At 41.9% G+C, this 24,864-nt stretch overlaps 1 protein-coding gene across 3 annotated transcripts in view; it reads left to right on the forward strand.

Moving 5' to 3' along the window:
* The window catches only part of STK32A (serine/threonine kinase 32A), a 135,412-nt gene that overhangs the window by 97,371 nt on the left and 13,177 nt on the right, over positions 1-24,864 (forward strand). For all 3 annotated transcript variants that reach the window (XM_059174975.1, XM_059174974.1, XM_059174976.1), the window contains 5 exons: positions 4,249-4,338; positions 12,378-12,475; positions 17,466-17,582; positions 20,236-20,361; positions 21,400-21,528. In XM_059174975.1, coding sequence (XP_059030958.1) covers positions 4,249-4,338; positions 12,378-12,475; positions 17,466-17,582; positions 20,236-20,361; positions 21,400-21,528 — 560 coding nt within the window. The remainder of the gene's footprint in view (positions 1-4,248; positions 4,339-12,377; positions 12,476-17,465; positions 17,583-20,235; positions 20,362-21,399; positions 21,529-24,864) is intronic.

Here is a 24,864-nt window from a genome sequence, read left to right on the forward strand (position 1 = left end):
CGGGTGCCTTTTTGAGTGGCCACTGGCATGATTTTCCATGTCTCTTATTTGAAACCCTCATTTGTCCTCTCCGTCCGCATTTATAATGTTTTAGCCCGATAGGCCATCACACGTCCCTTTCACATGGGGATTTTAGCAACCCTGAAGGATAACTGCCTATCTCCCACAGGCCTCCTATGCCGGCTCCTCCAAGCGACTCCGTATCACACCACATCGCTCACATTTTAATTCAGCACCATTCGGCAACAGGCGGAAAATTTATTTTATTCTTACTGATTCATGTGGGTTTGTACTCATCAGAAAAGACTGAAATTTAAAGGAGCTGAAGCCCTTTGTAAAAATGGAGAATCTTTCCACCGTGTCAATGAACATTCAGAGCGGGACTGAAAAAAAGTGTTTTTAATTTAGAGCATACCTGTTCCTGTTCTTCCCAAACGTCTCATTTGCTAGTTCAGAGCCCAGGCTGACATTAGATCTCGGATAGCTCATCGTCAATCGTTGTGATAGATATTTTCATATCCTACCAACTTAAGTACCCTATCCAGTTCTATCAATTCCATAGTGTCTGAATTTTTGTGTTTGTCTTAAATTATTCAGGAAATAAATGCTGCATCCAGAGGAACAATAATGTCTGCCTGGCATATCTCAGGAAACAACAACTATGGCATCATCTATAATTTAGCTTCCTCAATATCATCCCTAGTCCCAGGGAACGGAGAAAGGCAAAAACTTGGTCTGGGGGTAGGAGGAAGGACTAAGCGTGCTACCTGAATAGCCTCTTCCTTGCTGAGTCCCAAAATGGGCCTAAAAATCTAGTGTGAAGCCTCTTTTTTAAGAAAAAAATTGTGTAGGGGCGCCTGGGTGGTGCAGTCGGTTAAGTGTCCGACTCTTGGTTTTGGCTCAGCTCATGAACTCAGGGTCGTGGGATCGAGCCCCATGTCAGGCTCCACACTCAGCATAGACAGAGGGAGACCTCTGCCCCTCCCCTCTGTGCTCTTTCTCTCTCTCTAAAATAAGTAAGTAAATATTTTTATATTGATAGTTGAATTAAAGGACTCCATGCTATTAATTCAGTTTTATTGTGCTGCTGTGTCTCTAGGTACAGAGGTGAAAAGAAAAGGCAAAAATGCTTTCCTAGAGAAATAAACCAGGAAATTCTGAGCCTTGTATCTGAAAAACCCCACACTAAGGCAGTGGTTCTAAGTGGGGATGGTTTTGCTCTACTTTCTGTCCCCTTGCAGGACATCTGGCAAAGTCTGGAGACATTTTTCATGGTCAGGATTCCAGGAGTGGGAAGTGCTATCAGCCTCTAGAGGGTAGAGGCTAAGGCTGTTACTGAACTTACTTCGAGGCACAGAGCAGCCCCACGGCAAAAAATGACCAGGTGTAAGAGGTTGAGAAATTCACAGAATTTCTGTGACACAAAATGAAACACAGAAATTCTGTGTTAGGGCCTCAGCTAATGGTCCTCCATTCCCAAGGCAATTCCCATGTCCCTCAACCAGCTGGTGACCGACACTTCCGCTGTGAGCAGGCACTTAAGTTTATTTTCATGGGGCGAAGGGCAGGAGGGGGTGCCTGGCAGAGGGAGGACCAGGTGCCAGGTATGGGAGCACTCTGGGCCCGGAACTGCGGTTTAGGGCCAGTATCGACAGACTTCATGGGGTTCTCCTTATGCTGTTTAGCTAAGAGCACCGGACTCCAGGTTCCAGTGGATCCTGGCCCTCACACAATTTCTCCCCACCCATACTGCCCCCCTCCCAAGTGGGCAGGGAGATAGACCCTGAGCCAACCGGGAAGGGACTGTTTCCGTGCATCCAGGTCTTCGGTCTTGTGATAAAGCACAAAACGTTTTGGGGAAATTCATAACTCAATAAAGGGGTCCTACACCAAATTCTCAATTCTAATCCCAGCTCTGCTACTTCTTAGCCTGGTGAAATTAACCACAAACATCTTTTCTGTTAAAGAGGGACTATTTCACCAGGCTACGCTGTTGGAAAATGGCAATTCATCAGATACATGTAAATACGACTGAAAGGTAAAAGTCAGCGTTCCATCAACAAATTCAGAAGATATGTGATGAGTACTCACTGGGCCAGGATCTTCCACCATGCCAGGTCCTACTTTAAAGGAGTGGTGTCAAGCTTTATTGAGCCTCAGGACCGCCTGGGAGGCTTGTTTAAACACTGGGATCTCACCCTGGTTTCTAATTTGGAAGGCTGGGGGTGGTGCTCAGGTGGAGCATTTCTAGCAGGTTCCCAGGTGAAGCCAGGGCTGCTGGTCAGCAGGCCACGCTTGCAGCATCATGGGGCTCAGAAACATCCTCCTCTACCTTTTATTTCTACAAGAGCGTGGATAATCTCAGGATTGAGGCGGCTCCGGACACCCACTCACACTGAAGTAGAGGGTCCCCTGCCCGGCTGCACGTCTGAATCACCTGTGGAGTTTCTGGTTGTTTCTAACATGCATGCCTGGCTCTCCTCCCAATCCCATGGCTAGCCGAGTCTCAGCAGGGTCAAGTCCAGGCACGTGTGTTCGGCAAAAGGGCGCTGGGGTTTCTGATGATGAGAAAGAGCAACAGCTGAACACTTTCTTCCTTCCAAGTGCTGAGCTAAGTTCTTTCACGGTATTATTTGATTTGGTCTTCCCCAGTAACTTGTAAGAAAACTCCTGTTGCCATCCCAACTGTAGAGCAGGTGTCACCTTTTAAGGTAACACAGCGCGTTCATGGTTGAACTTGCACTTGAAGCCAGGCAGTCTGACTCCAGAGAACAAGCTCTGCTTAAGGACAGTGTCTCCAGGCTGAGGCTGACCTAATTTGCATCAGAGAACCACTTGAGCATGACACAGAGGAAGGAAGGAAGGAAAAAAGGAAGGAAAGAAAGAAAGAAGGAAAAACAAGAGACAACCTATATGATGATAGAAGAGTTATCAAAATTATCTGTTGGTACATTCGGCAAGAATACCTTCAACTTTCAGCCGGACAAGTGCTACTCTTACTTTATTAAAATGTCATCGCATCAGCGACACAAAACACTTCTTTGCACAAAACAAAACCCCAGCAACAAAGGCAGTGCGGTTTGTCTTCAGCAGCTCACTGGACGCTATCAGGGGGCAGACTGAGAGGTTTGGTAGTGGGGAGTGTGGACTGTGAGACACAGAAGAAGAATCAGATGCCATCCCCTCCAGTTGGAGCCATGTCTCATCAAAACCACAGAGCATGAAAATGGAAATGCCAACACTTTGAGGGCCTCTGAAAGCATTATGAGTTTTGTGCCAACAGCTAACATAACGGGCGGTCTGCCTAGGCTGCTGTTACGGCTCTCTTCCACCTTCCAGGCAGAAATGCAAGGCCCTACACATTTTGCAGGGGCTGTTTCTTGTGGAACGTCAGTGTTAGACACACGCTCTATGTCATGAGTGTCAGAACTGAGAGAGACCCTAGAGATGGGCTAGTCCACCTGCTTCTTTTTCTTTTTTCCTTTTCTTTCTTTCTTTCTTTCTTTCTTTCTTTTTTTTTTTTTACAAAAAGAAACTTGGGTTCAACATAGAAAAGGGACTGAAAGTCCATGATATATTAGGGGCAGAGCTCGGGGCAGAACTCAGGTCTCTTGGCTCACTGCCCAGAGCTCATTACATAGCCTCTGTATAAATAAAACTTGACTTTCCGGCCCCTGCCTTCCCTTAATACATTATTTTGTTGGGGGTGGGTAGAGGATAACCTAAACTATCAGACAAAAAATATGATATTTCAGACAGAAAAGGAGGAAAAAGGAGTCTTGCTTGGCAAAGAAATAAATACATGTATCCATATTTGTGTCAGCTTTATAGTAGCAATATTTATCTCTGGGGAAAAAAAATAAATCCCCTAAGAGACACTTAGAAAAAAAACGCTTGGAAATTCGAAGTAGAACACCTCTAGACTGCCTCCCTCTCAATGCTCACAGGTATTATCCTGTTAAAATGTTGCCAACAAAAAGTGGTAAGTAGAATTACCAAGGTGTGAGCTCTTAACCACACAAGTTAAAACTTTCTGAGATTGATCTGCAGGTTTACCAGCAGATGCTCAGCTGGTTGGTGACTATGCTAGTCTTGAGGGCAGAATAATTGTGCCGCTGCTGCCTGGACCCCACTTGTAACCGGCACGCAAAAACTGACAAACGAAGCTCCAAGAGGCTCTCAGAAGCATGGCTGTGCCATGGAGCTGAATGGGGCTTAACATTCTATGTGGTGCTTTTGTCTCTCCAGGGCATGTGCACATCACGGACTTCAACATCGCCGCAATGCTGCACGGGGAGATGCGACTCACCACTGTAGCAGGCACCAAGCCTTACATGGGTACGGGCTCTGCGAGCGGCGGTGCTAAGAGCAAGGCTTGGCTTTTTTGTTCTGGTAGACATTTATTCTGGGGTCAGTCATCCGCAGGCACTCGCCGCGAGGAATGCCAGGTTCCCCTGTGACCTGACCCAAGGAACTTCTGAGTTCACGGGTCTGAGATGAGCCTTGGGAGGCTCTGTTTAGCGAGCGCCCAATCTGACCTTGATTCAGGAGAGCTACCGATGATGCCTCGAAACACTGTTTTAGGAGTTGCTAAGGACAGCTTCTACCCACTTCCTATCAAAGAGTAGTAGTTAACTGAATAAACATAACTAATTGCTTCTGTGGGCATGGCATGGTATCAAGTGCTGGCGACCTTGTAAGTGAGCAAAATACACAAGGTCTCCAGCTCATGGAGCTTCCCTTCTACAGAGGAGAGTTTTTAAAAGTAGAATCAGGGGCGCCTGGGTGGCTTAATCAGTTGGTTTTGGCTCAGACCATGATCTCGGGGTCACAAAGTCAAGCCCTGCATCCTGCTTCACGTGGAGTCTGCATGTCCCTCTTCCTCCCTCTCTGCCCCTCCTCCCACTCATGAGCACTCTCTCTCTTAAATAAATAAATAAGATCTTAAAAATAAAAAATAGAATCAAATAGAAGGTGCAGTAATAAATCGGACAGTGATATGTGACCTAAGTACTACCATACCCATCATACTAACATAACCCCACATCACACGCCTAGGGCTGGAAAGTCCATGCAGCACCTCCCAGATGTCATTTTCCCTGTAGTTTCAGCACCATGACAAACCCGTGGGTTCTCCTTATTAAAGATGGGGAACTGGATTTTGCCTGAAGACTCAAAACACACCAGAGGGTGACTAAAAGGCTAAGGTTAGGTGCCAAAATTGTCAACAAGGTCTCACATTTAATTATATTAACACTCACAAATTACTACAAATTCTAAGTGCTCCTGTTGGCGTCTCTCTGCGTGGATGCCATTCTGGCACAACTAGCCTTGCCTCCCACCCACCCTGAGAAACGTAAAGGGAGAACTGCTGTCCTTTCCCCAGAGGGATTCAGGAAGAAGGACTTTTCTGCTCTCCCCTCTTAAGATAGGTGAGTGAGATCTCGAAGAGAATTCTCTGGAAAGTCTGTGGGTGACTGTGAGGCGAGAGACCCGACTCCATGTTTGATGACCGTCTGGGTCGTTGCCGTACATGCTGACGGGTCCTGGTACCCACAGAACCCGAGTTGTCCATGGGGTTGGTTGAGGTTGGAGCTAAGCCTACCCAGGGAGCATAACATTAGGAGACAGATGGACAGCAGAGTTTGAGTGTGTGTCGGGGTGAGGGGTGTGGATTAGCCGGAGGGCCGGATCCAGCCTGTCAAAGACTCCGCCAGTAGCCTGGAGGGAGGGTGGCTCCTATCAGGGAGGCTTACTGGAAACACCACCAATTCCGATAGACACAACTGTATCAGAATCTTGGAGGTGCCCCCAGCACAGGGTGCCTTGAAAGCTCTGCAGACGATTCGGCCATGCAGCCAGGGTCGAGGAGCTCTGCCGCGCAGGAGGAGTGACGTCAGCTATCAGAAGCAATTTACGAGAGCTCACCCCAGGGCATTCGTGTTATAATCCCTGCCTCCACTACCCCTCTTCCATGACCTAAAATGAATAGTACTCTCTAGGAAAAGGGATGAGGGACATGACAGCCAGACTGGCCATCTTCACAGCAGGGTGGCTTAATCTAGCTGCGTGGCATGAGAGAGATCTGGATCAGATTTGAGATCAGTCTTTAAATTCATAGGACTGGATTTTAAAGTATCTGCATTAGATGTTTTACTAGGCAAAAAGGATTAAATTGTATTAAGCAAGAGACTGCGAACTATCATTAGGGGAGCCCCCTTCCCAACACAAATGGGAAGCTAGACACTGCATGACTGTTGGCAGATGGGGGGAAAAAGCCCCTATTTCTGCTTCTACCTTCATTATTTGAGATGCTTAGAGAAGATAATGTCACTGGTCAAGCCAGCGGAATTAGGGATGTGGAATTACTGACTAGATATGGTCAGAGTCATTTATGAGCAAAATAGTTGACCTTGAAATCAAGGGTAAGAGCAAAGTCACTTTTAATAGGTCATTCTCTTCCTCATATAACTAGAGCGAGGGAGAGAAAACCCCTACATACAGGGCTGCCTCACTTCCCAGGAGAAAGAAATCCTCTGGGAAAAAATGAGTCTTATTTTAGATGATATTTGAACAACTACAAATTTCTTGGCTTCCTATTACCAGCACGGGTGAATAAATCTCCTTCGTCGCTTCTAAAATAATGGACACATATAATTCAGCCTATTTTCTGCCTAAGCCTCACAGTTCTCAGGTGATAAAAGGGAATATCTGAGCCTGCCGGTCTGATGAATTTATTCTGCAGGTTTCCTGGGTTTCCATATTAAGGGCTATTTTCTTGGAGCCAAATCAGAATGAGCATCTGGGTTTTCTGAGCCTGGTTTCCATGGTGAGAGGAGTAAAGGGAGGCTACCCTTCTTTTCTCTCCCCAGTGATTTTAAATACAATATCCGTATAATTTAATTCTCCTCATATTTGGCATTTCGGGTCCTTTCACAACACGGAGCTAGGAAATTGGAGTGCATTCAAGGTTCTCTCCGCTATTTCACCTTCATCCTTATAATTAACAATTACTAATATTTATTGAAAGCTTTCAATGGGCCAGACGATGTGTTAAATGCTTAACGTTCATTTACTCATTTATTTTTTTCTCTGCGAGTCTAGGAAGCAGACTATAATTATCACCATTTTACAATGAGAAAATAAGCTAAGTCATTTGCCCAAGATCACATGGCTAATAACTGAAAAAGCTTAGATTTAAAGTAAGCTCTGACTTCAGAAAGTCAAGCTTCTTCCTGAAAGAGAGTTAAAGGAGAAATTTATTAGAAATGATTTGTGGTCCTTAAAAGGTTGTAAATCCATTTAAGTCAGCCAAAGCATTCGAACTGTTTTTTGTTTCAGTACAAATGAGTATCTGTCATCCCTGAACTCTGAATCCAAAGGTTGCCTTTGCCTTTGATTTTTGGCTAAGAGTCTTCCTAAGAGGTGTCCTAGGTAGAAATCTGCCTTTTCTTTTTTAAATATTATGATCCAAATAATTTGGTAATATCTAGGTAACAGACATTCACCAGCATCCATACCCATTTTATAGCACTCCTGTGGGATACTAATTAGCAGTTATAGAAAAAAAAATTTTTTTAAAGATTTTCTTTATTTCAAAGAACACCTGGGCAGTGGACCTGCACATGTGTGAGTGGGGGGAGGGGAGATGGGGAGGTCGGGGAGAAGGAGTCCCAGCAGACTCCCCTCAGAGCACAGAGCCTGACACAGGGCTCTGTCTCAAGACCCTGAGATCATGACCTGAGCCAAAACCAAGAGGGGATGCTTAACCGAGGGAACCACCCAGGTGCTCCAGAAAGAAAAAAATATTCTAAGAAAGAAAGAAAACAAGGATGAAATACTGGCAACGACAGGAATATATGACACCTACAAGAGGAAGTGCTGAGCGCGTTACACAGCAGTTTCTTGATTCTGAACCACCTCCCTTTCAGCTCCTGGAACCGTCCCCTCCTTCCTCACCCCCACTCCTACCTCTGCCTATACAATCCAGGTCATTTAGAGCTTAACCGATGAAGACATTCTTCTCTTCCCTACTAAAAACAAAGCAAATTCACTATGGAAAAATGTGTAAGATGCTGATAAGCAAGAGGAAGTTACATTAATCCCTCTATTTGTAGCTATTTATGGTTTCCTTCCAGACTTTTTTTCTGTGCATGCACAAACACGCATACATTCTTGTTTACAAGTTGGATCATACCTAATTTTTGTACGCTAAATTTTCCCTTTATAATGTGATAACAACAGACATTATACAGTGAGCAGTAATTATGGCCCAAACACTTTGCTAAGCTTTTAACATTCATCGCGCCATGAAATTCTCAAAGCAACCCCATGAAAGAGGTTCATAATCACACAGCAAGTAACTGGTGGGGCACAAAGGTAAACCCACATCTAAAAACAACTCTCAAGCCGTAGAACTCATGGGGTGATGGTGATGATGATGTTGAAGGAGCAACAGCTGACACAGACTGAGCTCTGCCTACGTGCCAAGCACTGGTCTAAGCGTGTGTGTGACATTCTTTCATGAGGCCAATACTATTGCTATTCCCACTTGAAACATGCAAACTGAGAAATGAAGCACTTTGCCCCAGGTAGAGCTAGGTATACCGCTGTGAGGGTCAGAGCCCCAACTCTTGACTTTCCCAACAGTCTGCTATGCTGGGCCATCTCTCTGTCTCTGGTTTCTAAACCTGCCTCAGCCAGAACTGCAACTTGTTTCTCTCTGACTACAGAGGCTGGGTCTTGGCGAATGATACTCTGCTTCTTTTCCCATGTCCACATATAGAACTATCATTTTTCATGATCGTATGCTACAGCATTAGAGGACTGCATCAAATTTAACCACTTCTTTATTGTTGAATGTTAGGTTGTGTCTCATTTTGAAACATAAATAAATTTGTAATGAAACTTCTCTTAGCAGAAATAGGTCCTGCAACTTGATTATCTTTGTGATAAACTCGATTCAAAGAATTCCTGGTCAGTGGGTATGTATGTGCTAATGCATTTTCCTCCTGAAAGTTCACATTGATTTCTGCTCATTTATTCTAGAAGTGTCTGTGAATATTTATTTCCCTGCATTCTCAGCAGGCTGTACAATGAGTATCTTCAATCTTCCTGAAAAGATCATTTAAAAAGGTCCCTCATGATACTAATACTGAAATTCTCTGACTTCTGTAAACTGTCTGTTGATGTTCTTTGCGCATTTTCTATTAGGGTGTGAATATTTTTATCCTATCCTGCTATTTCTTATTGATTGTATAAAAAAATTCTAGAGCCTTATATATTCAGATTATAGTGTATCCTATGTGTTATAAATATGATTTCCTACCTTTTATTTTGCTGTTGTTCTTAGGCATTTTTTATATAAAGAACTATTTTTTCTAACATCATCACACCATTAGTCTTTTTTGTGGTTTCTACCTTTTTTATTTCTTTATTTTTTTTAAAAATTTTTTTATTTATCTGCGAGCAGGGGAGGAGCAGAGAGAGAAGGAGAGAGAGTCTCAAGCAGACTCTGTATAGAGCCCAGGCCTGATGAGGGGCTCGATCCCACAACCCTGAGATCATAACCTGATCCAAAACCAAAGTCAGTCCCTCAACCAACTGCCACCCACGTGCCCCCATAGTTTCTACCTTCAATGCTATTCTTAGTAAGACCTACTTTTCTCCAGATTTTGGATATGGTTACCTAATGTTTTTATTACTGTTACACTTTAATTTTTTTTTCCTTATTCTGGTTACATATAATCTAGACTGAAGATACATCATAAGGATCTGACTGAACTTTTTGTTAGACCATTAAACAATTGTCTTGCAATAACATATCAAATAATATATTTTCCATGTTGATTTACAATATGATCATCAAAAACTAAATATCCTTATATACAGGTCTACATTCTATTGTATTCAAATCTTAATTATTACAGCTTTATAATATAATACATGAGACACAAATCTGTGTGTTTATTCTTTTTCAGAAGAATTATTATTCACAGATTTTTGAGGTAGAAGAAATTTAGAATTTTTTTGTAAATTTCATTATTTCTGTTGTGTCACATTTATGGGTTAGATTTGAGACCCTTTCTTTCTTGACCAAGAATCTACTATCTAGGAACACCTAGGTGACTCAGTTAGTTAAGCGTCTGACTCTTGGTTTCATTTCAGGTCAGAATCTCAGGGTCATGAGATCAAGCCCCATATCAGGCTCTGTGCTCAGCAAGGATTCTGCTTGTCCCTCTCCCTACCCCTCTACCCCTCCCCTCGCTCTCTCTCTAAAAATGAATAAGATCTTTTAAAAAAAATCTTCTATCTAGGTATTGTAAAACCTGAAAACCAAATGATGATAATCCAAATAGCCATAGACACATTAAAATGTGGTCAAGCTTATTGGTAATCAGGAGAATGCCTATTGAAACCACAATCAAAGCTCAATCCACACTTAATAGATTAGCAGAATTCAAAAGGTCAGTTAACACCAAGCGTGGGTAAGGAAGCTGAGCAAAGGAAACTCTGATTCGCTGCTGGTCACCATGTTACTTGGTACTACCCCTTGGTTAAACAGTTGGTCATTTTCCAGAATGTGTGAAGATGCACATCGTACCCCCAGCATCCACCCTTCCAGGAACACACTCTATAGATGTGTGGCCTCTTAGGAGCGTTCATGACAGCATTGTTCCAAATTGAAAGTATCCAGATGTTAAGTATTCGCCCAGCACAATGGCCTGTTTATCACTCAGAGTTTTCCGCTGAGACACTTGTCACCTGTCATCCAGGATACTGGTAAGGGAAAGTGGAATAAAGGCCATTTCCATCCAGTCCGGGGGGTGCGGTGGGGGGTCAGGGCCATTATCTCCCAAAGCGATGGGGAGCTGTGACTTAAAAATACAATGCAGTGATGCGTGGGAGATGAATTCACTGGGGAATGAGGTTCATACAGTTGGGGTCTGTCCTGGGCATCGGATGTCAACATTCAGATTTCTCAGGTTGGATGGTGTCCACACGATTTTACTTGAGACTTGAGTATCCTAGCTAGGTCAAGCCCATGTGCAGGCCTCACATCATGCCAATTTCCTTTGTCCAGAACCGCCCCTTACTGGGACGCTTGGGTTAACTGTGGAAAGCTATCGACAGGTAAAATTCCCATTCCTGGGCGCCTGGGTGGCTCAGTGGGTTAGGCCGCTGCCTTCGGCTCGGGTCGTGATCTCGGGGTCCTGGGATCGAGTCCCGCATCGGGCTCTCTGCTCAGCGGGGAGCCTGCTTCCCTCTCTCTCTCTGCCTGCCTCTCTGTCTACTGTGATCTCTCTCTGTCAAATGAATAAATAAAATCTAAAAAAAAAAAAAAAAAATTCCCATTCCTATGAACAAGTGCCTCTCCAGAACCCAGTTTTTGGAGCACTTTCTAGGCACCAGGGACAACTGAGATTTGGGCATGCATTATCTCGTTTAATTTCTCACCTCTCTAGAGATCATCTTATTTTGACTTTGCTGAAGAGGATTCTCAAGTTTAGGCAGCTGACTCATTCAAGGTCAGAATAAGTGGTAAAGGCAGGTTCTGACCCTAGATGGTGTGGCCCCAGAGCTAATAACTGTCACCATTGCTTGTTGCCTTGACTCCTTGTTGTTTATTTAGTTAACACATTTCTGTTTAGTGACTCTAGATGCCAGGTTCAATATTAGACACTAGAAATGTGAGCCCACTGCCCTTGCTTTGTGCTTTATCCCTCACGAGCTAGGTATATTCTTGGAAGAATATGAAGAGGGTTCATAGGCATCAAAGTGCTTAGAAAATGCATAACTGGGCAGTCACCGCAGGGGGTAAAATTGACTATAGCTTTGCCTTCCCTTGGAGTCCTTTCAAATAACCATGTTACAAAGTGTAAGTTTCTCCACCTAATGTGAAACCTTCTATTTCTCAGAGTGCCCACTCCCTCCTTCACTCTCCCTCACCACCAACAGCAGGCTATAATACTACTCTTGGGTCTTCCAGAAGACTGTGAGATGAAGAGCCAATCCAATATGCCTTGCACCAGATTCTCAGTGTTGTTTGCAGCAGGAATCCAAATATCAGTCCTTTAGCACAAACCCTTCAACTCAAGGCAACAGAGAACATCTTCCCAGCTTTCCTGCTTTAGAGTCAGCTGAACATTGGAGGCCTTACAGGATCCAATTTTTAATAGTTACGGGATATATATAAGAATGAGAAAATCGGCCATTTTTGCGTGCTGGGAGCAATCTAGCAAGGGATGGTAAGCATCCACAACAGTGTTTAGTCCTTTTACTTACCCAGGTGCTGTGCCTTAGGAGGAGCACGTTGGGAGCAGAGATCTGTTAACTTTGCTCATTGTAAAACTGACCTAACTTTTCTGTATCGTCAGCACCTGAGATGTTCGACTCCAGAAGAGAAGCTGGCTATTCCTTTGCTGTGGACTGGTGGTCCCTGGGAGTGACAGCGTATGAGCTCCTGAAAGGCCGGGTATGCTAGAATTGCGTTGCTCTTTGGTTATTTTTCCAGCGAGTTTCATTTTTAGAATGAAAGAATGGATTTTTTTTCTCTCTCTCTAAAATCGAGCAGTTTGTTTGCAAGAGGAAAACACTATGTCACAGTGATTCTTGGGATTATGGCTCATATTCACTCTCCCATATGAGGACCTGAGCCTGTGAGTTAACATTAACTGCAGATAAAATTAAATGAATGAGTATTATAAACTCCCGGAGAGGGAAGATCAGTGCACTTCACTAAATATCTTGTGGAAATATATTTGTTTGTTCAAAGAAAACCAATTTGCAGTCACAATACAGAACTCTAACGTCCACCTAGTTCCCCAAGATGAGCGTCAACTATTAATACAACACCATTCGTGCCCTGTCTTGTTGGATCCCCCTCTGTCATTTGGCTCCTGGGTTCTGAGTTCAGGAGCAAATTAGAGTACTTCCCTTTTAAAGAACATATTTCTTAAACAAAAATGCCTAGGAAGAATTTTACCCAGACCCCCCCCCATATTATTTTATCCCTGTGATAATTCTCTATGATAGACTGTATTAACATTATCAGATTAACTTTTTCTTTCAATTTTTGGGGTGGTAGAGGTAAAGAAAAGGTACTAACAGATTATTGAGTTTAAAGATTTTTTTTTTATCAGAGAGAGAGAGGGGGAGAGAGCGAGCACAGGCAGACAGAATGGCAGGCAGAGGCAGAGGGAGAAGCACGCTCCCCGCTGAGGAAGGAGCCCGATGCGGGACTCGATCCCAGGACGCTGGGATCATGACCTGAGCCGAAGGCAGCCGCTTAACCAACTGAGCCACCCAGGCATCCCAGATTATTAAATTTAAATCCATTTTGCAAAGTATTGCCCTTGTGAGTTTCTCAGGGTTTATCAATTTTTACCTAATCTCTTTAGTATTAGTATTTTCAGATCTTATTTACTTATTTATTTGACAGAGAGATCACAAGTAGGCAGAGGGGCAGGCAGAGAGAGAGAGGGGGAAGCAGGCTCCCTGCCGAGCAGAGAGCCCAATGTGGGGCTTGATCCCAGGACCCTGAGATCATGACCTGAGCTGAAGGCAGAGGGTTACCCCATGGAAACACCCAGGCACCCCTCTCTTTTATATTATTAGATTATAAATTCATTAAGGTGAAGCATGTACCTCATAGTTTAGTATTATCCCCAGTATTTAACTCTAAATAGATACATAACAAGTGTGTACTGAATGAATGGGGGAACAAGGCACTACATCAACTCTGCAGCGTTCTAGCAAAGAATCACCAAGTAGGCTGTAGGTAATTAGGTTTCAAAATCTAGCTAATCACATTTAATTACAACTATCAACACAACTAAACCACGGAGGACAGGCGCTGAACAATGATCTCCTCCATATTTATACATTCTCATTTATAGAAAAATATATGCCTCAAAGACAAATATGCTTGACATCTCTGTGTTTTCTGAACTTCACTGCAATCTTGATGAATGGGTCCCTTAGCTATTAATCTGCTTTGTCTGCCATTGTAAGGGCAAGGTCCGTGCCTTCTAGCTTTGAGTTATCCTTAAGTGTCAGCTTCTGCTAGGTACACACATAGCTTTGCACTAATTATATGTCCTTAGCTGCAAATCGTTCACTCTTATACTCCTGAAATAAGACCACAATCACAATACCTCATTTTCTCCCATCTAATGCTTTACTTTTTCCACCTTATTCGTTCTTTGTATTCTTGCTCTTATTTTATATGCTGTGTTAAGAATTGTTTGATATATCCTGTCACTGCACGCTGTAATTTCTTTATGGCGTGCATTCTGTTGATTTAGGGGTGTGTGTGTGTGTGTGTGTGTGTGTGTGTGTGTGTGTGTGTAGAGCCATAAACATAAATATTTATGGTTTCTGAAAGTAGATTATAGGCTCCCCTAGTGTGGAAATCACGTCTCTCTAGTTCTTGTATCCCCAGTGCCCAACAGAGGGGCTAGGACATCATGGGCATTCAATAAATATTTGACAAGTGAATAAATATGCAATTCTGGTATTTGATGAATTAACATGGATTTTCAATTTGAGAACTAGAAAGATATGTTATTGTCTAAGACAAAGGCCATTTGGCTATTTTTAATAAGTTGACAGATCATGAGGATTCTTTTAAAATATTAAGTCACCTGGACTTCTAAAGTAAATGGAAAAAAGTATGCTTAAACCAGTTGCCTGTGGCATTTATCAGTTAACTTATTCATTTATCAAAGCATTTATTCATTTATCAAAGCATTTTATGTTTTGAGGGAGAAACAGTAAGTTTAGAAGCAGCAATGAAATGAAGAAGGAAATTAGAAGAAAGAAAAAAAAATGTCTATATCTAACCGTGGAAAATGAAGCATGCCAAACTTCTCTTAATGGTATAAATGTGGAGTGAATCCCGTCTACTGAGCCACAGTGGCTTTGGCTAGTAAACACTCCATAAGCAGTGATCGTGGTGGTAAGGTATGGAGTACTTCCTTTCTGAGATTGAGTTACACAGGTCAGCTCCGCCATATTGTTACTGAGACGGATGAATTAGCTACAGTCCTTTATTCAGTCTCGTGGGAAGAAAATATGCAGCAGATAGATAAGTTTAGACCTCGTGAAATAAATAAATAAATAAAGTTTGGGCGGTCTCCTTTTTAGGGAATCTACTCCAAGCATTTGGTGGTTCCCTGACTACCTTGATGTTGACATATCATGTGTAGAAGTAAGCCTTTCTTCACATGGCCTTTATTAATGACTCGCCTTGCTCTTCACTGTTCACATTTATAGCCGCCCTTTCTAGCCTGTGTTCAAGAATCATGCAAATCTTTCTGCTGCATTATGAGTAACATGTGCCACCTGCCTTGTGAATTTTACATGTACTATGCCATTTAGTTTTTTCCAACAACCTCATGTGGCGGTTTATTTTACAGATAAAGGACAGATGAAGGAACAAACTACAATCGAGTGCCTCAATTTGACACTGAAATCCTTTTTTGCCTTTGAAGCTCAAGATCTCAATCACATTACCTTTCTTCTTCCCCAAGCTTTCCTTGAAATTCCCTTAGCTAACAGTGTAATATGAGTTTCAGGTATAGAATTCAGTGATTCATCATTTACATGTAACAACCAGGGCTCATTGTGACAAGTGTCCTCCTTAATGCCCATTCCCCACTTAGCCCGTCTCCCTGCCCACCTCTCCTCTGGTAACAACCACTGTGTTCTCTATAGTTAGGAATCTGTTTTTGAGTTTGCCTCTTCCACCCATAGCCCCATGTTCATTTGTTTTGCTTCTGAAATTCCACATGAATGAAATCATGTAGTATTTATCTTTCTCTGACATTTCGCTTAGCATAATACTCTCTAGCTCCATTCACATCTTTGCAAATGGGAAGATTTCATTCCTTTTTGATGGCTGAGTAATATTCATATATATATATATATACACACATATATATATATGAAGTAAGATTGATATATATATATATATATATATGAAGTAAGTTACACATATACATATATATAGTATCAGTTCTTCTATGTCCATTCATCAATCAGTGGACACTGCCTATTATTCATAATGCTGCTATAAACATCATGGAGCATGTATACGTTTGAATTAGTATTTTTGTATCCTTTGGTAAATACCCAGTAATGCAACTGTGACATTGTAGGGTGATTCTATTTTTAGTTTTTAGGGGAACTTCCGTACTATTTCCCAGAATGGCTGCACCAGTTTGCCTTCCCACCAACAGAGTAAGAGGGTTCCCTTTCTCCACATCCTTGCCAACACCTGTTGCTTCCTGTCTTATTAATTTTAGTCATTCTGACAGGTGTGAGGTGGTATCTCATTGTGGTTTTGATTTGTATTTCCCTGATGCTGAGGGATGATGAGCACATTTGTATGTGTCTCCTAGTCATCTATAATTACCTTTTAATACTAAATATATTTTATCTGTAAAATAAATATAAATCTACCTTTTAATACTAATTTACAACAGGAAGAATATTAAACTCTTCCATCTCTCCCAATTTTTATTCCATCAGTCGCAAGTCATTTATTAAGTATCTTGAAAAGGCCAGGCACTTGATGAATATACGTAGCCATATTAACTGTCCCACTGCTGGTTAATCTAATATGGAAATTGTGTTCATTCAACAAACATGCAACGAGCACCTACTAGTTGCAAGGTCCAATGAACACAGATATGAGTAGGGGATGATCTCTGGCCATAAGTAGCTCACAGTTCACACAAAAGATAAAATCTCATAAATCTATTTTATGAAACAGAGAAATTAATATAGGTAAAGGCTGCTCTCTAGTGGGCAGCTGTGAAAAATATAACAAAACCACTGTTTTCTTTACCCCAAAGTTAAAACTATGAAAGAACATGGTTCTCTCAGAGGTAAAAATACTATACCTCATCATAAAATTCTCCACCCCACTCCACAGAACTAGCAACTCCTAACATTTTGGACTGGAGTTAAACTTTTCTGGGTAACATTCTATCCTGAACTTATTACTGATTCAAAAAGCACTAACAGGTATAGAGTAAAACTCTGGATCTCTTTCTAATCAACATTTAAGTAGCAGTTTTTTTTAAAGTTCCATTTACTGAACACTTTTCCTATGTTTTATGTAAATACTTACGTAAGCTGCCTTCCAGAACAGCCCCAAATTGGTATCTCAGAGGTGGATTTAGTGTACAGAAATGTTTCATTTGGCCCAGTGGACTTACCAAAGTTTTTAAAAATTCTGAGATTTCACAGGAAACTAGAGATTTCTGGGATCTTTTTTTTTTTTTTTAAATAAAAGATCTGACAACAGTAGACCACATTTGCACATGAAAACAACAATCAGCTGGAAGGGATCAGAAAATGATACGGAGACTTGAAAATTTAGGTTGGGAACATGGGCAAAACAAAATTTTTTCTTTACCCTATAAAAATGAAGACTCTTCCTTCTTCTCTCCCCCAAGAGACCATACCATATTCGCTCCAGTACCTCCAGCAAGGAAATCACACACATGTTTGAGACAGCTATTGTGACTTATCCCTCTGCCTGGTCACAGGAAATGGTGTCACTACTCAAGAAGGTAAGAAGGAGGACTGCATGACAAAAGGAAGTGGTAAAAAGAAGCATGCCTTCTGGTTTGAGGTGAGAAGTTAGTTTATAATACTGGAGGCAGCCATGATGATACACATTTCTAGAGTGGACTTTGCACCTAACAGCTTGCAAACACATGGCTTCATTCGGGCAACGCACATGTTCTCTTGTTGAGCCATGTCTAACTCAGTGTGTCCAAAATGGAGTTCCTGATCACTCTCTATTTCCTGGACTTGCTATGATGTTCCCTTTCTCAGTGATTGGCCCCCTCCATCCTTCCAGCTATGGAAGCCAGAAACAAAAAGTCAGCCATCATCCCCATATCCAATTCACAGCCAAGTTCTATAACCTGATTTTGTAAATATCTCTTGACTCTGTCACTTCTCTTTATCTCTACTGCCATCTCCTCAGTCCTACTGCCTTATAAGGTCTTACCTTAAAACTGGTTTGTTCTAGACACTTTCACACACTCCATTTGGTTCTCCCCTCTGCCTGATACTGATCTGTTCAAAGCAAAATTCATTGTCTTAGTTTTCTCAGAATAAAGACCAAAATAATCTTTTTTTTTTTTTTCATAAAGATTTTATTTTTTTTATTTGTCAGAGAAAGAGAGAGGGAGAGAGAGCGAGCACAGGCAGACAGAACGGCAGGCAGAGACAGAGGGAGAAGCAGGCTCCCCGCCGAGCAAGGAGTCCGATGTGGGACTCGATCCCAGGACCCGATCCCAGGACGCTGGGATCATGACCTGAGCCGAAGGCAGCTGCCCAACCAACTGAGCCACCCAGGCATCCCAAGACCAAAATAATCTATATGGTATAAAGGTTCTAACTACCACCCAAACCTTATTTTGGACTTTTGTTCCCCTTTTGACTACACATAGATTTCTTTTTTTCTCTTCTCCTTTTCTCCTACCTCCTCACCATCATTTATCGACCTCTTACCACAGGGCCTTTCCTCATGCTCTGTCTGAAATAGTGCCTCCATCCCCAGCTCTTCCAGCTCACTCCTTTAGGTCAGCATTACTCAATGAGATTCAGTGACTGGTTCAAATCCATGAATTGTTCCCTACAGGTCCATGAGAAGTATAGAAATTGAGAGAAGCATTTAGAAACTGTTATAGCAATGGGATACTGCTGATGTTTCTAAGTACATGGTCAGTGGACTTATCTCACTGAACAGGGTATTAACCCAAATCACAAGTTGTATGTGCTGCAGCCCTGCATATTAGCCATGCACAATAAGACCACATACTGATCTCACTGGGTAGGAAATTAAATGGAAAAAATTGGTCCTCCTGCATAGTTTGAGAAACACAGCTCTAGATCTCAGCTGAACTATCACTTTCTCGGGAAGCTTTCTTCTGTCGTAAACTCACATAGGTCCGGGTTTCCTTCTTACCATTTTTTAAAATTTGAATTTATACATTATACGTGTGTGATTCTTGGGTTAATGATTACTGTCGTCTAAGCGTTATGAGAGGGGACCACGTCAGGCTTCTTCACCTGAGGCAGCTAGCCCAGAGCCTGACAGGTGGTAAATCTGGTATTTGAATAAATGAGGTCCATAGTGTCCATCATATTTTCAGAGTGCCCATGTTCATGGAAATGGCAATTGTAGGAGCAGCTAAGTACTATGCATTGAATGATTATATGGAGGAAAGAATGAGGAACCCCACAGGATGCACTTGGCTTTCTTTGAAGAGGGAAAATCACACAGGTTGTGGCTGGCTAAGGACAAGAGCTTTGAGGGCCTACAGTTTACACCTGTGCCTACTGCATTTTGGGTCAAGCTCCCTGTGTTGGAATAGGGATATTGATAATGTCAAAGATGAAGAAGAGAGGGGTGAGTTTCCATAAGCAAATTGTCCTCAGTTCCAAGAAAGCCCTCCTCACCCCAAAAATCACATCCCCATGATCCATGGTTGTAGTCTCCAGGAGCTTTCTCAAGCAGAACTGACATTTCCCACTAGAGCCACAGGACTGATGTGATACTGACTGTGGAGCAGTTCCATGGGGAGAATCTTTTTTTTTTTTTTTTTTTTTTTTTTTTTTTTTTTTTTTTTTTCATGGGGAGAATCTTTAATCACAGTTCGCAAAACCCCAAACTCTAATGGTAACCTTGGTTACATCTTATACAATATACTTTGATTAATTGTACAAACAGCTGTAACTTTTAGTAGGAAATTAATTTCATTTGTAAAAACACACAAGCATTCACTGCCTAATAAGGGGAGACCTTCTCTTAGGCACTTTATATACAGGGCCTCATTTATTCCTAGCTACAACCACACAAAATAGGCTATTATCCCCTTTTTATAGAGAGTAAACAAAGGTTTAGAGGACAAGCTTGCCCACAGTTAATAAAGTAGAGGAATCAGGAATCAAAGGCATGTTTAACTCAACAGGACCATCTATTTTCACTCACCACACTGCAAAAACCTATTTACAGCTCATTCTATGCACGCATTATCCCATTATTTATGTAGGTATTATCTTTATTACTTGATAGGATTAGGGAAGGGAAATACTACCTTGTTTCCTTCAAACCTACACTGGAAAATTTTTAGAGGGAGTTGTTATGTATGATTTTTTTGCCCCATGTTGACCTTCATTATAATCTTGGTGTTTGTATTCTATTGACAGCTACTTGAGCCTAATCCAGACCAGCGATTTTCTCACTTGTCTGACGTTCAGAACTTCCCGTATATGAATGACATGAACTGGGATGCAGTTTTGCAGAAGAGGCTCATTCCAGGTTTTATTCCTAACGTGAGTCAATCCTAACAAATCCGTAACAACCCTCATTCAGTTACACATACGGTCTCATTAGAGAACTCCACCCATGTTTGTTGTAACAGCCCAATTCCTGTCTCACAGATGAGACAACGGAGGCACACGCAGGGGAAATGGGCCACCGTAGGTCATGTGGCTAGCAAGTGGCCAAGTGGGATTCTCATCCAGGTCCATCGGCATCTGGAGTTCTGGGTCCTAATCCCTTTTTGTGGTATGCTTCTACTGGAAGGAAGCCCTAATCCTCCAAGGAGTCATTCCCAGGAATCTGCTCATTGAGGAAACAGTGTTTTCTCAGATTTCAAAGATGTAGAAATTTGTTTCCATGGTTCTGTGAGTCACAGCACTGAAAATGTTGGGGTTATTTTTACCACTCACCCCTCTTCCTTTAGTGGTTCGCTGTCACAGAGCTACATTCATTAGGACTGTAATTCCCACTGGTTGAGTACCTGGCTGTGGGACATCTGTGGCCTCATTCAGACCACTGGGAAAAGCTGGAGTCAGAAGCTTTGGCCAAGAAATCCTCCTCTGCATCACACCACAGCCATTAGCTATCCACTCTGCCTCAGGAGAGGCTCTATGTAAGATTCTCTGACTTTACCGTCCCTCTAAGTCATCTGGGGAGCTTGTTAAAAATGTAGTTTCCTCAGCCACTGTTCAGAAACACTGACTCTGAAGGGTCTGGCCGGGGAACTGGGCAACTGGACAAACAACTCAGGTGATTCTCATCAATATACACGATCATCAGAGCACACTTTGCGAAACATAATTCATAAGTTTAAGCTTTGAAAAAATGACTAGAGTTTGATTTCCTTTCACTGAGGGCTTGTGGGGAGTATAGAAAATCGAAGACTGAAAAACAAAGCTGGCCATAAGTTATTTAAAACATGGTAGGAATCGCAGCTCCTTATTCTTGAATGGCTCCATCAGAAGCAGGTGCTGTTCCTGGTATTAGGTTCGGCATCTCTGTAGAATGACCCAGAATCAAAGGAGTGAGCCAACTGATCTTCCTTGCAGAAAGGCAGGCTGAATTGTGACCCCACCTTCGAACTCGAAGAAATGATTCTGGAGTCCAAACCTCTTCACAAGAAAAAGAAGCGTCTGGCAAAGAAGGAGAAGGAGATGAGGAAATGTGATTCCTCTCAGGTAAGCAGGTGCTCCCCAGATTCAGGGTCACAGGACTGTTTCTGGCACCCACAGTTGGGGAGCTCCCGGTGTGAGAGCCACTCAGCACCCAGAGCTGCTGTTTTGTGAACGCATGGAGTTGCTGAACGCCCAGGCTTCTGGAATGGCAGGCCTGGGCTGCACTGGGGTTCCTAGCAGAGCAGTTACATTTAGCGGTGGACTCTGGTTCTGCCGTGAACGTCATTCAGTTATGGCCCTCCTCAAGCTCTCATTTCAGATTTTACAATTTCCTGGAAGACATTCCAATCAGTAGCTCTGCAAACAAATATTCTCAAAGTCCTTCTGTCTCTAGCCCTCCAGGGACACTCTACACTCTCACAGTCAATTTAGCCAAGGCCACGTGCAACCCTACAAGTATCTGACCTTCACTGACTACAGGTTTCGTCCTTCTTTAGGACCCTTGCTCTTCCCTCTTCCTTCAGTGTTCTACTCTCAGATCTTCATGTGGGGGGGGGGGGTCCTATTGTCCCTTATACCCTAAACACCATTTGCCGAAGATAAGGTCTCTTCGATACTACGCTCTTTCTCAGCCCTGATTTTCAATTCCCTCTGATATTAACGTAATTTACAAATCCTTATGTGTTTATTTGTTTCTTTTTCTACCCCACTAAAATGAAGGCTCCTTGTGGAGGAAGCCCAGGTCACACCCACCAGTGTCTTCATACAGCGTAGGCTCGATAAACAAGAGGTTCAGTATATTGGAAGGAAAGGAAATTTTTTAACTGGACAGTGAAAATTGGGCATTTGCTCTTCTTAGAGTTACAAGGTCATGTTGCCCCACCAGACATCTTCCTGGGGTCCTCTCTTGTCCTAGTTCTTCCCCAACACACAGCCCTAAAAGCCTCTCTCCTGATGAGAAAGGTGGTGAGCCACTTACCTGCAGGACAGACCCTAGCATTTTCGAAGACCGCCCAAACAAGGGACGCTGTTTCCTCTTTCTTCCAGACCCCATATCAACCTCAGGATCCTTTACCAAGAAGTGGCTTTGCCCAGGATAAAGACAGGCCCTTCCATCTCTACTTGGGGAAGTGTACAACAGCTTGATCTTTATGTTTTGTTTTTAAAATTTTATTGCGGTAAAATACATATAATATGAAATTTCCCATTTTAACCATTTTTAAGTGTACAATTCACCATGCTATACAGCCACCACCATTCTTTAGTTCGAGAAGTTTTTGGTACTCCAAACCCCATATTTTTCCTTAATCTATTTCAGCAGTGTTCTACAGCTTTTGCAAGTACCAATTTTTCGTGTCCTTCATTAAACTTATTTAGAATTTTATTCTTTTGGATACTACGGAAATGGAATTGTTCATTTCCTTCTTGAATTATTAATTCCTGGCGTATAGAAACAATGGATTTGTCTATGTTGATTCTGTATGCCACAACTTTGCTGAGCTCATTTCTTAGCTCTACAGCTTCCTTGTGGATTCTGTGGGATTTTCTATCCATTACACCATGTCATCTGCAAATAAGGTTAGTTTTACTCCTCTTTAAAGTTTGGACACCTTTAATTCTTTTCTTTCCCTGATGGCTCTGGCTAGAAATTCCAGTACACTGTTGAATAGCAATGTCAACTGCAGGCATCTTTGCCTTTTTTCTACTCTTAGGGGGAAATACCTTTTACCATTGAGTATTGTGTTAGCCGTAAATTTTTTTGGAAAAACCTTTTATCTTGTTGAAAAAGTATTCTATTCCTAGTTTTTTTTAGTGTTTTCATCATGAAGGGTTTTTAATTTTGTCAAATGCCTTTTTCTGGGTCAAATGAGATAATCTTGCACATTTTTCTTTTCTTAGTTCTGTTAATGCTATGTGTTATGTTGGCTGGTTTTCTATGGTGAACCATTCTCACACTCCTGGGATAAATCCCACTTGGTCATTGTGTATAATCTTTTAATATGCTGTTGGACTTGGTTTGCTACAATGTTGTTGAAGATTCTTTTATCTATATTCATAATGAAAATTGTACTGTAATTTTCTTCTCTTTTGATGTTTTTAACTGTTTTGGTATGGAGGTAAAGCTGGGTCCATTGAATGAGTCGTTTTTGGGGGGGGACGGTTTCCAGGCAACTTTGAGAAAGATTGGTGTTGTTTCTTCTTTAAACATTTGGTAGAACTCACTGCTAAAGTCATCTGGTCCTGGACTTTTCTTTGTTGGAAAGTTTCTTATTACAGATTTTTACTTGTAGATTATTCTTTACTTGTTATAGGTCTGTTGAGATTTTATATTTCTTCTAAAAATTTTGTAGTAATTTTTTTTTTTTACAAATTGGTCCATTTCATCTAGATATTATTTGTTAATATACAGTTGGTCACCCTGTTTTTTTTATTTCTATAATGTAAGTCTGGAAGTCATACCCCTACTTTCATTTGTGATTTTAGTTATTTGCATTTTTTTCTTTTTTGTTTCTTTCTATATGGCTAATCATTTGTCAGTCTTATCATCTTTTCAAAGAACCAATGATTATGTTTGTTATTTTTCTATACTCTATTTTATTGATCTTTGCTCTCATCTTTGTTATTTCCTTCATTCTGCTAGCTTTGGGTAGCAAAGCCTGCTTTTCTTTTTCTAATTCAGCAAGGTATGAAGTTAGATTATTGATTTGGAATATTTCTTCTTTTCTAAAGTAGACATTTACACCTATAAAATTTCTCTGATTATTGCCTTCACTGCATCCCCTAAGTTTTAGTGTGTTGGGGGTTTTTTGTTTATCTTAAAGTATTTTCTAATTCTTGTGATTGTTTTTTTGACACAACGGTTGTTTAAGAATGTGTTTAATTTCCATGTATTTGTGAATTTTCCAGTTTTCTTTCTGTTGTTGATTTCTAGCTTCATTTTGTTGTGGTCAGAGATCATTTGTATGATTTAAAAATTTTAAAATATATTGAGACTGTTTTTTACCTTGACATATGGTTTCCTTCCATGGTTTTTCTTACCTTTCTGAGCATATTTAAGACAGTTGTTCTAAAGTCTCTGGGGGTGCCTGGGTGACTCAGTCGGTTAAGCATCCAATGCTTGGTTTCAGCTCAGGTTGTGATCTTGGGGTTGTGAGATCAAGCCCTGCACTGGGCGGAGTCTGCTAGAGATTCTCTCTCCCTCTCTCTCTCTGCCCTTCCTGCTCATGCTTCACTCTCACTCTAAAGTAAATAGGGGCACCTGGGTGGCTCAGTGGGTTAAAGCCTCTGCCTTCGGCTCAGGTCATGATCCCAGGGTCCTGGGATTGAGCCCCACATCGGGCTCTCTTGCTTCCTCCTCTCTCTCTGCTGCCTCTCTGCCTACTTGTGATCTCTGTCAAA

Source organism: Mustela lutreola, chromosome 5, assembly GCF_030435805.1.
Source record: "Mustela lutreola isolate mMusLut2 chromosome 5, mMusLut2.pri, whole genome shotgun sequence".
Taxonomy (NCBI): Eukaryota; Metazoa; Chordata; class Mammalia; order Carnivora; family Mustelidae; genus Mustela; species Mustela lutreola.